General features: G+C 38.4%; 1 protein-coding gene and 1 pseudogene across 3 annotated transcripts in view; one reads left to right on the top strand and one right to left on the bottom strand.

The window, feature by feature from the left end:
- Positions 1-16,599, bottom strand: part of ATP9B (ATPase phospholipid transporting 9B (putative)) — a 133,506-nt gene that overhangs the window by 38,082 nt on the left and 78,825 nt on the right. For both annotated transcript variants that reach the window (XR_014795342.1, XM_084887978.1), the window contains exons 12-13: positions 11,509-11,669; positions 1,963-2,105 (exon numbers count right to left, since the gene is read on the bottom strand). Coding sequence is in view for 1 of the 2 variants with exons in the window: in XM_084887978.1 (XP_084744104.1) it covers positions 1,963-2,105; positions 11,509-11,669 (304 nt within the window). In the remaining variant the exon portion in view is untranslated. The remainder of the gene's footprint in view (positions 1-1,962; positions 2,106-11,508; positions 11,670-16,599) is intronic.
- On the top strand, positions 7,378-9,577 carry LOC311624326 (large ribosomal subunit protein eL36-like; annotated as a pseudogene). Its single transcript has one exon. The product of its transcript is annotated as a large ribosomal subunit protein eL36-like (transcript).

The raw sequence follows: 16,599 nt of genomic DNA, 5'->3' as shown, positions 1-16,599 counted from the left end.
CTCTCTCTCTCTCTCTACACACACACACACACACACACACACACACACACTGCTTTATATGTTTACTTGCCATTCTAATCGGCATGTTTACAGTAAGTGTCCCAATTGTTGTGGATACACAGAAATGATGTAGTTTAACTTTGGCACTAGGTTTATATGTGTAACTAAGCTTTCTTATAATTCTAAACATTTCACTGATGGTTCTTTTAGATTTCTTTGTAAAAGCCATTGAATTTTTCTTTGGGAACAGCTCACTTGTTCATGTTGGCACTTTGATTTCTGTAGGTGATTCTTGGTTTCCGGTTATATTTGTCAATGAAGTCCAGGCTGATTGGTTGGTAAGCAGGGTGGTTTTTTTCTGTAAATGCCTTGACCTGTGCACCTGTTGGCTTTACATTCAGTATTCCCCTTCTTATGCGTCAGAGTAATTCCAAGTTCAGATGTGCTTTTCTCTGGCTACTCTCTCAATTTCCAGCAACAACTTCATTTCTGGATCCTCTGATGCCATTTTGCTTGCTTTCTATGTTGTTATAGGCTCGTTCTTTAAACTTCTTCCCATCAGCTCAACACATCTAGTAAGGGAAACTCTGAAGGTTCTTCCTCCACCGATCCGCTTGAACCCGAGCCCATCATGCTGTTATTTCTGAGTTACTCTTGATTCCTGAGCATCGCCTGCATGGCCAGTACTCAACATCCATCAAAGACAGGCCAAAGGAAACCCAAACAACCAACACGAGATCTGACGCCCTGCAGTGATCAAATGTATGACTTGGTTGTGAGGCTTCCATCTCTGCAATGAGGATTTCACATTTGGGATGTGTTTGTCTTCTTTTCCATTTCTCTGTGATGGCTGGACATTCTACACATGTGCCCTCTGCCACCCTCACATCCCAGCATGTGTGCTCGATGAGGACTTAGGCTATCGGGTCCCAATGTGCATGCTCTGCATGGACTTTGGCTAGCGGGAAGGGTGCTATTCTCCAGTCTATTCTACCCGTAAAGGGCTACTGTGCTGCTTTTATCTGGAACCCGCCACTCACTCTACTGATTGCTTGTTTCCACCAAGTGATTTGCTTGGTTGATTGTTACATCTGCAAACATTTGTTTTTTCTTTTTGTTGTTTACTTTATTTCTACTTCTTGTCTTGTTGCAATGGCTAGAATAATAATTATTAAACAGCAGTGTTGTTAGCAGATTTCTCTTTCTTCTTCCTGATTATTGTGAGAACTTTTCTAATATTTTATTTAAAATGCTGAATTTTATTTGAGACATATTTTCTTTACCATTTATACAAATATTATTTTATTTCTATTTCACTAATAATTATTTGGAAATCATAAACCAATAAATCAAGGAGGGACTGAATCTTTGATCTGGTTTTTATTATACTGCTGCATTCAATTTGTGTTGTCTCTAGTATGTTATGGATTGACAAATTCTTTGATGAATAAAAGAAACAAAACAAAATAAAGACAAATAGAATTTTGGGCATGAAACCTCAAGTTGAGATAAATTGTTTGTGGTAAGGCTCTTTAGGAGAAGGTCATTGTTAAAACACCAAATTTACCCATCTTACTGTTATTTTCTTCTACTAGCTTATATGTAATTCTATAATAAACAAGCAATTTTTGCTCTTACAAAGCCACTAGAGAGGTGTAATAAAAGCAGTTAAAAATAAGACCAAAAAATCTGTAAGGTTGTAAAAAATTAAAAATATAGAAATGTCATTTCAATCTCTGAGAATTTAATATTTTGCTAATTCCGATGATACTGTGTATATAAAAAGATGAATATTAGTTGTGTGTCAGTTTCAAGAGCAGAGTCTGAGAAACTCTAAATATGACTCAATATATACAGACACCATAAACCCATGTCGACATATACACACCAGGTCAACCTGAGGTGCGCGCACGTGTGCGCACACACACACACACACACACACACACACACACAAAGTGGTACCTGTCTTATCCGTTAGCAGATACACAAGGCGGCCCAGCTCCTCTGGGATGGTGCTGGTCCGGACAACTGTGCCAGGAATGTTCTCATCCCTCATCATCATCCACCCATATGCTGCTTTGCCCATGTCCAAGTTCACACGCAAACTGCCAAATAAAAACATCACATAGTTAGTGTGACCCAGACCTGTGAATACTAACATGCTCATGATTTTCATATAAATTTATTTATACACATTATTTTAACTTTACATGAAATAAGTAACATTGAATTTTAGACTTTGCAATAGGTGAATTTATTGTCTTTTTAAGTCAGCAAACCTTTCTACACCCCAGGACATGCCTGCAGGTGACAGTGAAGTAGTTACTCATGCTGTCCTCCAGCATGGTCTGTGACATCAGATGGGAAAGAAAAAAATGGGCTGTTTTAAGTGCCTTGGGCAGGCAGGGTGCCAGGGGGTGTCCCTCTGGGAATATTTGAAATGGGTCTTGTTTTATTATAAGAACCTATACTCCTTGGTAGCATTATCCCAATCCTAAGCAAGGTTTCTGATGGGAGTAACAGATGTTGAGGTCCTTCTAGAATTGCATCAATGACTTCTCAGTGTCTTCCTCAGTTGCTGCAAAAACCTGGGCAAGCCGAAACCGGTTTGGCTCAGTGGTAGAGCATCGGTCTGCGGACTGAAAGGTCCCGGGTTCGATTCAGGTCAAGGGCATGTATGTTGGCTGCGGGCACATCCCCGGGTAAGGGATGTGCAGGAGGCGGCTGGTTGATGTTTCTCTCTCATCGACGTTTCTGGCTCTCTATCTCCCTCCCTTCCTCTCTGTAAAAAATCAATAAAATATATTAAAAAAACAAAACAAACAAACAAAAAAACCCTGGGCAAAAGTCATCTTCAGGGAGTAGGCCTTAAAAGCTGTTACAACCACCTGATCCATTTGATCAAAGTGGTAGTGTTTGGAGAAATAGCACTCTGATATTGGGAAGAACATCACCAATAAAAAGAGAATGCCATGAGCATTATTAACAACTAGGGGCCCAATGCACGAACTTGTGCACCTTGTTTGAAGGAACTATGGGCCATGAGGCTGTGGTGGGCACAGGGGCAGGTCTTGGCCCATCCTCTGTGCCCCGCCTGGCCCCTCCTGCCACTGCCACTGCCGCTCCTACGCACTGATGGTGCTGGCTCTACTCGCATCTGCTGATAGTGCAGAGCAATTGGGACCAGTGTAGGCGGTGGGTGTGAGCAACAGCTCCAGCACAGCCAGCAGCAACTGTGAGCACTGGGCAGGACCATGGCATGCAGGAGCAAAGAATTTTCAGTAACAGCAGAGGCTTGCCCCAATGACAGTGACCGGCATCCCTCCTTGATCTGCAGCTTTGCTCACCCGCTCCACCATTCTGCAGTAGCCAAAGCCCACCATGTTCCACACATGCCCCCTGGTGGTCAGCGCACGTCATAGCAACTGGTTGTTCGGTTGTTCCTCCGTTCGGTCTATTTGCATATTAGCCTTTTATTATATAGGATAAACAAAATCTTGAAAGCTATGTTCTTTTTCAAACAGTACTTCTGTTTCACTGGCACAGCAACTCAGGAAGGCATTATAGAGGAGCTTGATCTCCCATGACTTCTCATTGCTCCTGCAGACACTGTGTGCTTATTGATGTGCTTTGGAGCCCTGTGGTTCTCACTATGCTCCATCATAGTTGTAACCTGCAACACTGCCACCAAGCAAGATGGCTATCTCATCCTTAAAAGCCTTGAAACCAGCATTGACTTGGTCTCTTTAGGGATCAAAGTCCTTTCAGGCATTTATTTCCAGAGTAGTGAAGTTTCAGCCATAGTGAATATTTTCTCTGGCAAGTAATTTTCCTCCATAGTCACCTTAACTAGAGTTTCTAAAAATTCTTCAGCTGACTTCACATGAGCATTTACAGGCTCACAACTCATTTTCATATTACAGAATAAATAACAATTCTTAAATAGTTAAAACCACTCACAACTAGCAGGAAATTCAACACAGTAGTCAGGTCCAGCCTTTTCTTTCAATATCATTTTTGCTTTGGCCTTGGTCGTCATGATGGTGAGTGGGATATGTGCTTGTGTTTTGTCTTCAATACAGGTCATCAGGCCCTAGCCAGTTTAGTTCAGTGGACAAAGTATTAGACCAGGGGTCTTCAAACTACGGCCCGCGGGCCACATGCGGCCCGCAGAGGAGTCTGATCCGGCCCGCCAGGTTTTTTGGGCAGTGAGCGCAGCCGAGGTGTTACAGTAGGAATTAGTAGTTCATATAGTCTGGCCCTCCAGCTCTCTGAGGGACCGTGATCTGGCCCCCACTTTAAAAAGTTTGAGGACCCCTGTATTAGACTGTGGACTGTCAATTCTGGTCAAGTGCACATACTTTGGTTGCAGGCTCCCGGCCCTGGCAACCAATTGTTGTGTTTCTTTCACATTGGTGTTACTCTCTGTCTCTCCCTCTCCCTTCCACTCTCTAAAAAATCAATGGAAAAAATATATTTGGGTGAGAAAAAAAAAAGCAAAAAACAAAACAGGTATCAGAAGTTTCTCCATGTCTGATGGAGGCCCTTTATGAATTTTTTGTTTTAGAAGGAGAGGAGAGAGAAACATCAATGAGAGAGAAACATTGATTGGCTGCCTCCTGCACGCCCCTTGTAGAGATTGAACCCACAATCTAGGCATGTGCCCTGATAGGGAAATGAACCAGTCTTTAGCCTTACAGTGAAGGTATGTTCTGTGACAACCAATTAAGCTAAAATAAAAACAGTTAGAAAATTCAAATACACTTGTACTAGAAAACATGATAATTTCAAGAGAAACATCAAAAGTGCTTTCTTCAAAGTAATGTCTGTTGCTAGCTATACATTTTCCCCATCTTTCAGGTAATTTGTGGGCACCCTTCCAATTGAGCAAACCACATAGAGACCTAATTTTTCACTTTGTATGTTTTGAATGCTGCTCAAAAAATGCATGTGCCATCGATTGGAACAAGTAGTAATCTGAAAGAGCAAGGTCTGGTGAATACAGCGGGTGGGTTAATACTTCCCAGGCAAGTATTTTATCTTTAACTGGTTTTGAAGTATATGATGGTAGGTCATCATGAAGCAAAATTACTTTGCCATGTCTTCTGGAACATTCTGGTTGTTTCACGATCAAAGCATGGTTCAAATTGATTATTTGTTGTCAGTAGTGATCAGTATTAATGGTTTCACCTGATTTTAAAAGCTCTTAATACACCACACCTTCCTGATCCCACCAAACGTAGTGCATTGTCTTCTTTCCCAAGCGATATGGCCTTGCAGTTGATGTTGATGGTTGACCTGGATCAACCCATGATTTTGGGATTCTCAAAACAAATCCACTTTTCATCGCCAGTCACAATTTGATGCAAAAAAAGACTTTCTTTCGTGCCGTTGAAGCAACATTTTACTGATGACTTTTCAGTTTTCCATTTGTCTTTCATTCAGTTGATGTGGCACCCATTTTCCTTCCTTTAAAATCTTTCCTTTTGTAAATGATCGGAAATTGTTTGCTGAGCAATGTGTAATCTTTCTGCAAGTTGTTTTTTAGTTTGACACACATCTTCATCCAATAATGCTTATAATTGTTGGTCTTCAAACTTTTTTAGGTTGACCTGGACATTCTTTGTCTTTCATACTGACATCATCATTTTTAAAGCATTTAAACCAGCATTCACAAGTATCTTGAGATGGAGCATGTTCACAATAAGCTTTCTGAAGTATATGATAACTTTTTCCTCAAAATAAATAAATTAAAATTTCCCACAAATGCTCCTTTTTTGGCACGAAATTTGACATTTTTGAGCGTAAAAATATCTATGATGTTAACACCTTCAGCAAATTTGACATGAAGTTTTAAAGCTTGCTGTCAATACAACAAAATGGCATATATATCAAATCATGTATGTATCAACATATGTGTAACTCCATCTATTGAAAAAAATCTGCATTATTTACTGGTACACCTAGTAAATGAAGAAATCACCATGAAATTTAAAAAACATTCTGTCAAAATATGAAAACTTGTGGGATGCAGCCAAAGCAGTACTCCTATAGAAAGAAATTCATAGTTTCTACTGCACATATTCAAAAAAGAAAAAGTGCTGAAAACTAATGAATTAAGCATCTATCATAAGAGGTAAGGATAATAAAAACCAAAGAAGGTAGGAGGAAAGAAATAAAGTATGGTAATACTAATAAAATAAAAATCAGCATAGAGAAGGTTTTTCTAAAACTATTAAAGCTGACAAACCTATTGGAAGACTGAAAGAAAAAAAGAAAGATAACTAAGTATCAGGAAAGAAAAATATCCTCTCTCTGAGCTTTTGTGAATAGATTAAAATACTACCTATTTTAATCTATTCACAAATAGGTTAGGTACAGTTGACATGTACAGTTGACATGTTTCTTGAAAGCCATCATTTAGTAAAACTGACTAGAAAAGAAATAAAAAACTTGAAATCAAGTTTTATAACTCTTTAAAGTCTACTATTTAAAAAATATATTTACATTATTTTTCCACATCAAAAAGCTCAGGCTCACATGACCTCCCAATGTGTAAATGTGCAAACAATAAAATACTTATAATTTTAAATAAAATATGTTAGAGAAGAGAAAGTAAGAGAAGACTCATCAGTGTATTTTATAAGACTGGCAAAATCTTGACACTAAACATAAAGGAATGTCATGAGAAGGAAAGTTATAAGTCAACCTCACTCATGCAAACAATGCAAGAATTTCACAAAAAGCATAAATAGACAAAATCTAATAATACAAGACAGAGTATTGTACCATGATCAAGTTGCATTTTCTTCCCCCAAATGTAAGTAGGTATGTCATTAGAAAGTCAATAAGCCTATCATATTAATAAAAAATAAAAATTTAAAGATGAAAATAGTCTTAAAATTATACTCACGATTTAAAACAAATTTAAGCAAAATAAGAAAATACTTCCTTAACATATGAAAGGGTTTCTATGAAAACGTATAGCATGTTTAATGATAAAATGTAAAAAGTTCTGCCTTTCTCGTTGGAAACAAAGGAAGAATTTCCATTATAATTATTTCTATTTAATGTTATACTGGAAATCTCTGCTATATTGACAAGGAAAAGAAATAAATGGTGCAAGGGATCAAAAGAAACAAAGCTGTCATTATTTACTGATGACGTGATTATCTATACAGAAAACCCAATAGACTCAGATTAATAATTAATCGATAGTTTTAATCATTTTATAAAAATCAATTTTATTCGTCTATCACCAGCAACCAATACATACAAAATAGTTTAAAACAAGTATTTATAATAGCATTTTAAAAATGTCAAATACCTAAGAATAGTTTTAACAAAACTTTTTATATTAATATGCCAATTCATGATTTGGCAGATTTAATATTTAATGCAAATGACCAGGGAGAGCAAAGAAAATCTTAAAGAACACAAGGAGGAAGGGCTGTCCCATCAATTAGTAACTTACTATCACAGTGTGTAAATAAGGCAGTCAGTTATCTGATTAGGAATCTACAAGCAGGCCAAAGGAAGAGGGTAGGGACCCACACAGACCTGTGCATAAATGAATACCTGGTACATGACAGAGGAGGACAAGTCTTTTCTGTAAGAGGTGCTAAGACAATTGGCATGGAAAAAATAATGTGAAAAATCTACTTCACACCATTAAAAAACACCTTGCTGGGATCAGAGTCGAGACGGATTATCTTTTAAGAGTTAATGCAGGAGGAGGCTCACACCTGGACTAGAGGATTCCTTAAACAATATAGAGTGACTACTACCCACAGAAACATTCATATATGTGACTGTGAAGTGGATTACTTCTTTTTGTAATTTCACCACTGGGAGAATAAAACTTCAAGTCACAGATCAAGAAATAGTATCAGAGAAACACAACTGAAGAAAAACATGCAGAGCATATAGTAACTACATAGTGCCACAGCCCTGTGCATGACCTGTGAGGCACTGGCTTCAGTTGCTCCTCCTTTTCCTGCAGTCAGCACACATTTGCAGCCAGGTAGCTCTAGCAGTTCATGTTGAGCCTGCAGATTTGGGGAATCCGACAGGCTCCTCTCATCTTGTCTTGTCCCCGTTCCTTTCAGTCTACATTGGCAGTGTTTCTGCCCTTAGGACAATCTCAGAACCTTTCTGATTCTCCTGTGTGTGCCCAGGGTCCAACTGTCAGACAAGAGAGGCTCCTCTATAAATTTCTCCTGGATAATACTATCCAGTTTTGGCCTCTGCTGAGACGAGCCACATGCCTAATCTCTTCGGCAAAGGCTGTCAAGCACATCCTCAGCCTCCTCTCCCGGGCACACTTTTCAAACAATGAAACTTCTAATATCAGTGTCTTTAGCAATCTGTACAGGCCACATATTTCCCAGACCATCAATGCCTAAGTATTATCCTTAGGTCTTTTCTGCAAGCATTCAACCTGGAAAATGAGGACTAACTAAAGATGTCGAGTAGGTTAATACACATTTTAAAATGCCAATGTACTGTAAGCTGATAATAAGCTCCTAAGAATTTTCGTGCAATAAAACTTCAGGGAGGGCAGCCATTGAGGAGCACAGCCATGGCTCTGCGCTACCCCATGGCCATGGGCCTCAACAAGGGCCACAAGGTGACCAAGAACGTGTGCAAGCCGAGGCACAACCACCGCGCGGGAGCCTCACCAAGCACACCAAGTTCGTGAGGGACATGACCTGAGAGGTGTGTGGCTTTGCCCCCTATGAGCAGCGAGCCATAGAGCTGCTCAAGGCCTCTAAGGACAAGAGGGCCCTGAAATTCATCAAGAAAAGGGTGGGGATACACTGGTGCCAAGAGGAAGAGAGAGGAGCTGAGCAATATTCGTGTAGCCAGGAGGAAGGCAGAAGCCAAGAAGGACTGAGCCCAGTCTGTGTAATAAAACCTGTTCAGAAAACAACAGCAAAAAACTTTAGTGAGGTTAAATTCTGAAGCATGTTTTGTACATGTGTCATCTGATATTTTTATAATCCGCTCAGAGTGTGGATGAGCAGAGCACGTGGTAGATAGTCCGTTAGGCAGTGGGCTGATTGGCAAAATGAGCATGTGGCCATCTTGCTGGCGCACCTGTCTGTGTTAAAGGGAGGAGAACCCTGCCTCCTGAGGCACTGATACCATCAGACAGAGATGCCGCATGGACAGTCCCCACTGCGCCCGTTGCCCTGGGGTCGCATGTGAGAAGGAAGCACTCTGCCCCATGAGACAGTGCTCTCAACTATGATGTTAATGCACGCGAGCGCATGCAGGCAAAGGGGTGATAATCAACGAGCTGAGGAACTGCACGTTCCTGACCCAATGGAACTAAATGTCCTGTAAAGAAATGGGATGGCTAGTCTGCTGTTTGTGAGTGATACACAATCCAGGGAATGTACATGCATTTTAATTCTGAAAGTAAGAGTCAAATCTTGTAATGTTTCTACTCAAAGACAAAGTAAATTATATCAGGTGACTCAAACATAAGAATGTCTATAAAACAGCCTCACTTCTTAAATTGGAAAAACCTTTTAGGAGTGTTAGGTCAGTAGAGAAAAACAAAAACAAAAACCACTTTCCGGAACCGTGCACTTGGCAAAACAAACAAACAAAAAAATTAAAAATTGATCCTTTATTAAACTGAAAGCATATTTAGCAAACACTAAAAGGTATCACCAGTCATAGTTTATGGAAATTTTGCAAAGGAAAATAACCTTGGTTGAATCAAATGTAAACCTTCACTCCCTAAAGGAGTGTGCTACACTGTCCACACTTCCCGGGTTTAATCCCTTCTGCCAAGTCTGTCTAGCTGCGCCTTCAGACGGAAGGACAGAAGTTTCAGGTTAAAGTACCTGAAAGATGTTTTGGAGCCAAACGGAGGTGTCTAGTAAGTCTCTCCAAGCTCGAACATGTTAAATATTAAACTATGCACTGAAACACTAGAACAAGACAGACTTACAGAAGCCTGATACGGTCCCCATTTCTAAGCAGACTTCCAAAGAGGATGCAGAGACTAAAGGAAGGGTGTGTGTATGAGTGCTGGTGCGTCTATGTGTGTAACCTGCACCCTTAATAAGACTGTGTATATACGCATCTGTAAGCCTTTACATAATTTATCAACAGTTAGTGAGACAGTACTTATTTCCTTCTCCTAGTATTAGGTATTGTCTAATTTTTTACTATAAATATATATACTCAAAATGTAAAAAATAAAAATTAGTTTCAGTTTTAAAATGCTTATGTATTTTCAAAACTCGAATCATTTTTTCCCTGTTAATTTGATAAAGGAGAAAGTGCCAAGTCTCTCTATTATTTTACTGAGGAAAAAAATTGGAGATATCCCATAGAAATAAAACATTTCTTCCAATGGCTTCTACCAGTGAAGGGAGAGGCCCAGACAAGAGCAGGACAGAGTTCTCCCTGGGCTTCCGGCTTCAGACAACAGAAGTGACAGACATCACATAACATTGCAAAACAGATACAAACAGCAGCAATGAAGAGAAACAAGATTAATGAAAGAATAAAAAACACCTGGGAATTCTCAAGAAAAGCAGTATGACCTAGTGATGCAAGAGATGCTGGCAGTTGGAGGAGATTGTGAGTGTGTGTGTGAGTGTGTGTGTGTGTGTGTGTGTGTGTGGGGGGGATAACAGCTCTGTGTACAGAACCCCAGGGACAAACTATAGCTGCACTGCTATGATATAAGTCAATGAAAGAGACATTTCTATAGATAAACTTTTAGAGATACCAGTCTGTAAATAAAGATATGCCTTTTTCTCCAAATCATTGTATATTGAGCCTAATACTGGTACACGTTTTAGTTCACTCTTTGATACAGAAGATAGCTATTCTGGACTCATACTTTATGCATGACTTATTAGGGTTTAATTGCTCATTCATATGAAATTTTCAATCATATATATTTAGGATATCTATTAAAAATATTCTTTGTGGAAATATTTTTAAATGGACTTATCTACATTTGTTATAAATCAGTCTTTAAATTAAAGACATCTAATATTAACTATTTATATCCCAATCTCGAGTTAGATGGGTTATCATCTTGAAAAATTGTTCATATTAGAAGACTGCCTTCTCAGTATTTTATCTAACTTGACGGGTATATTAAATGGTCTCTGAAATATAGATCACTTTAAAATGTCAATGATTGCCCTGGACTGAAGAGCACTGGAAATAAAAAGTCTACCAGCAATAAGCAAATACTATTTTGTTGGATTCAGATTTATGTTGTATGTTTATATCACCCAAATGTTGAAGATTATATTATCAATACATTTATATAAGATAAAATATCAGATTTCTAGACTATTCTAACAAAAATGACTTTGCCCCCACCCCATATGACTTCCTACAGAATTTTTCAGGATTCACCAGAGTTCCTAAGCTTTATGCGAGCAATTTCTTTCATAATGAGAGACAGATGTTAATAAACTCATATTCAATGAAACTAGACATTTGTTTTACCTTAATTCTTCAACCTACCTGATGGGAATGATGTAGGAAAAGAGGAGGAGGAACCGAAAAAGATTGCGGTACCATGGGCCTACAAAGCCTTGTAAGGTTACCATAACAACCGAGAGAGCAACCAATGCCAAAAACAGCGCTTTGGTCAGCTGATTGAGCTCAAGGTCCAACAAACCAACCTGAAAGAAAAACATGGAATTAAGACATAAACATAATGCCCCTAACATTACACATCTTAATACATGACACTTCTGATATCTATAAATTTTCCTTTGCATTGGCCTATAGTACTAGCATTTGAGAAAGGCTTGAGAACCAGGCAGAGGGAGAAGGGATTCCTCAGGATGCCTAGTGGAGGCTGATTCCAATGCTGGCTCTGCCACATGGCTGGCTAACCTAGGGTAAGCTGTAAAATGGGGTTATCACAGTGTCTTACTATCAGGACTTGGGTTTACACGAGATCATGAACAGCTCCTGGTTAGAGGGTAAGCCTACATACATGTTATTATACTCTCATTGTCATTATTATTAAAAACTTGGATTTGAATCTCTGCTTACTAATTGTGTGATCTTGGGAAATGTGCTTACATTTTTGAAGCCCCATTTTCCTTGTCTCTAAACTGGTGCAACCTATGTACTACCTGGAGAAGCCCAGCATGGTGCTTCTGGCCCGGCCCTGTGCTCTCTCATACTGTGTATGACTTGGACAGAATCTGAATTCGTACCAGGCTGTTTCTCTTGAATTAAAAAAGAAAACATGATTGCCAAAACTTTTATTTAAAAAATTAAATACTATAATTCTCAATGGGCTAATTGTTAACTTGTTTTATATTATAGCACTTTTTGAAATCCACAACTTTGGCCAATAAAAAGCTAGCCTTTCCTTCATTTTATATATTTAGTTTATATCTGTTTTGAATTAATATTTGCCACAAACTCTCATGAGAACATTAAACCTGTAGTTAGAGAGAAAACACAAAACTTTGTCAGAAAATCCATTAAATGTAGCTGTGAAGAAAATTCATTACAAAAATAAATGGAATTGCCTACTATATTTTTTTGCTAAACTCTAAGGTCATGAAAAATGAGTAAACTGTAAGATTTTACCCACAAGAAACAGCCAATCTAGTAGGAAAAATAAGACGAACACCTGTAATAAATACTATAAAAGAGAAATACAAAATAGAGAGCTTTCTTCTCTAACCAAGCTTATAGATTCACTTCTTATAGCTCAGAGCCAGCACTGCTGTTGGTTAGCACTCCATGGCCTTTAAAAAAGGGGTAGAAACAATGAAAATGACAACAGGGACCCGGATATGAATGAAATTTGTCCACAGGATAGGTTCTGCTTCCACTGTAGGGTCTGCAGGGAACCTCTGCAAGGTGCGTTTGGAGTATGCAGGCTCCGCCCCTGCAAGCCCCATCCTGTTGCAGGCCCCTCCCGCTTCAGAAGCAGGAAAAAAGCCCAAGGCCTGTGAAATGTGGTCTCATCTGGTCACTTAATATACAGACTCCTAATTCAGGAGGCGGAAGAAAACGTAGCTGCCAGTTCTATATGGAGTATCTATGCAGCTGCGTGTGACAGGAGACGAGGCCATTCTTCCATCAGTTTCCAAGTGCCTAGTGTCCTGCAGAAAAGCACACTGCTCCTTGGGTCACCTGTTCAGCACCTCCAGGCGCAGCTACAGAGCCACCAGGCCTGCCTTCTTCCTGGGACCAGTGTCTGGAGGGACCTGCAGGCTCTGGGCTGGGGCTTCCTGCAGGGCTGCCATGGCTGTGCTTCCCTTGAGAACCAGGCAGCTGAGGACCTGCCTGATTTATCAGCTCCATTTAAAAAGCAGCACAACGAGGACAAATATCTTGCAATTTCCGCTGCTTCAACTACTACATAGTTTATGCTTGAATTATTGAGAAAAATAGGGTTTTGGATTAAAATGAAGAAAAATTAAGCCAGGGAAGTAGAGCATGTTTCAAAGCCCAGCTCCTTTAGCTGTGACAAAGGCGGCCTAAGTCTCAGGCTCGCTGAGGGTCAGATGAAGTCATTATTCATTCAGTCAGGGAAAAAAGACTCAATTACCTCAACCTAAAGATGCTATCAATGAATGCAAAGTGCATATTTTACTCTATTCATCCAAATCCCATTAAAAAGTGAAAGGAATGATTTAATCTGGCCTTCTAGAGTTGGTCTTTTTGTAATAAAATAAAGAATCTCTGTCTTGCAAAATGTATACGCACTACCTCACACTTTCAAGAAGACTGGAAAAGCAGGGACAAAACAGTCAGGAATGGGCCAAAGTTTCCTCTGAAAGCACACACACAGGATGAGAGTCTGAAAGCAGGCCACTGCAAACCGACATGCAGAAACTCCAGCGTGAGCACCTTTCTCATTGACGGGGAGTTAGTGTGTCCTCTTCCACCAGCCACCTTGAAGGGAAGCAGTAAGTTCCGCAGAGCAAAACCCTGCTTCCCACTGGCAGGCTGTTCTGAACTATTGATTCTTCCTGGCAAATAACTGCAACCAAGCTATAGCATATTGCGTGAGCTTGGATTTTCTTGCCAATTCTAACAATGGTGAGAAGAAAGATACCTTTCAATTCATTTTTAAAAAAATCCACTTTCAATTAATAGCTAATTTTTTATACTCCTCTAAACACCTTTAAAAGTTTAACTCTAAAATGCAACCTGGACTCTTAAAAACTATTCAAAATAAAATGCAACCTGGACTCTTAGAAACTATTCAAAATAATTAACTTATAAAGTTATAGATTCTGTAAAAAAGGTGATGATGTGGGTTTTCATATGATTGTAAAAAATTTCCTGGGACATTGAACACACCAGATACCTTTGCTATGACTGCAAAAAATCTTCACCCATGAAATACATTAATATCTCTTGAAGTAATTATGACTGTATAAGAAAAGGTAAAGTAAGTACACTGGGAAGTAATTTTCAATATTTATTGTAACTTCCTATATTAGTAAAGCAAATTTTCTTCTACTTGTCATAATATTTGTTTTATTTGAAACAACTGTGATAACAAAATTAAATACACTACTGGAAATTTTAATCTCTAAGGGAAAATTTGTGCATAATGTCTAAGAGACCACAATGGTTCTGTGAAGGGGCTGTTCAGGATAATGAACACAATAATTGCCTGTATAATCTAAAATGCCGCTAATGGCAGCGATCACAAATCCACTTAGCTCCTCTTTAATTTATGTACCAAGTTTTAAACAGCTAATGGTGCTCAGGAAAATAATGGTTTATACCAACAATAAAGGGTAAATACGGTATTCTCCTGCTTAATCAAGTAAAGATCAACGCGTTTTTTAATGCACGTGTGGATGAATGAGAAACCATCTTATCTCTATGACAGCACTACTCTAATCCATCTTGGCATTGAACCTCGTCCTGCTACCAATCCCTAAAAAATCAGCATGCATACCAAACCAAAACCAAGTCTCATGTGATAAAAACTTCCCCAAACTCCTATCTAGAACAAAGGTATACATACCACTAGCTGCTATTATATGGTATTAATATCACACACATTAACATGTGAATATCACATACTTTTACCATTCTCTTAAAACTCACAGTTATTTGTTACATTGAAATATTTTAGAATAGCAAAATAATAAGATGCAAAATGTCAAAAAGCCAAGTGCAATTCTTGTAGAAAGGTAAATATTACTTTGTCTTATATTTTTCCTATAAATGCAATATAATTTGAAAAATAGAAAAGCCTCCAATCTCAGTTAACTCACACAAGATGACTGCACACAGACAGAAGGACAGTTTATAATGAAAGACGACTGGGGAAAATAACACCGTTGCTAAGGCTGCTATATTTTAGCAGGTGAGCGATTCTCAGCCAGACCATTGGCTCCTGTTGTGCATAATTTGAACTGTGACTCCAAGAGTGACATAGGGCTACATTACGACCTAAATAAAATTCCTAATAATAAGCACACCCCTTTCAAATACCTTTGAAGCAAATCAGCCCTGTATTTTCCATTTTTAGTAGAATATTAAGAAACAACAAAATAATCTGCAGACCTTCTTTTGTACTTCAAATGCCAAACAATAGAAACTCATACACTAAATCTTATAGTAATAAATTTTTTCCATTTTGCAGTTTAAATAAAAAGTATTTTTTTTTTTAAAGTAATGCTACATATCCTTTTCTTGCTTCTGAAGTTTACTTATTTCTTTTTGGATATGAAATACTAAGTGTCAAGTGCAGTGGCACCTGCAGGCCGGCCCACACTGTAGATGTGTCTGAGCTATTACCGTTTACCGCCTCAGTGATCTGTGAAATAAGAATCATTTCTTTGAGCCATTCTAAACTATTGGCTCAATAATCTGTGCTTTAAAAGCTCCCTAAGTAAATATCAGCACGACAATTCTTAATGTTACAATATATCACCTTAATTTTTTAAAACAGAAATCTATATTTACACAACAAACATTTTAAAATCTATTTTGAAAGAATATTTATCCTACATTTTTAATTACCAACAAATTTTGCCAGACATTCAACATTTATGGTTTCTCCCTTGTTTACTACATAATTATTACTTAAAATATTTTTTCCTTAAACATTTAATTAACATTTTAAAAAAATGGAGTTGTTATATTTTTATATAAACAAAAGGTATTACTGAAAGGCTTAGGTACTCAACAGGAAATAAAACTATTTTCCATATCAATGTGAGAAACTTAAAGAGGAGACAGGAAACTCAAAGCCCTAGCCTACCTACTTTACACAAATGTGGAGCTGATCAACTCCAAACTTCCTTATTAGGACAATGACTATTGTCAGACCACTTGGTCAGTTGGTCTACAATAATCATGATGTGAAAAGGTGAAGTTACTCCCCAAATCCAAACATACTACATGCTAAGTTTGAAGGGGGCTTCATGAATGCAAAATGAGGCTATCTTCTCAAATCACTGACTTTCTAGGTCAGTGGTTCTCAACCTTTCTAATGCCGTGACCCTTTAACACAGTTCCTCATGTTGTGGTAACCCTCAATCCTAAAATTATTTTCATTGCTACTTCATAACTCTAATTTTGCTACTGTTATGAATCATAATGTAAATATCT

This window comes from Pipistrellus hanaki (genome assembly GCF_964339955.1).
Source record: "Pipistrellus hanaki genome assembly, chromosome: 6".
Classification (NCBI taxonomy): domain Eukaryota; kingdom Metazoa; phylum Chordata; class Mammalia; order Chiroptera; family Vespertilionidae; genus Pipistrellus; species Pipistrellus hanaki.
The sequence above is the reverse complement of the archived record's forward strand: the minus strand, read 5'-3'. Positions and strand labels throughout refer to the sequence as shown.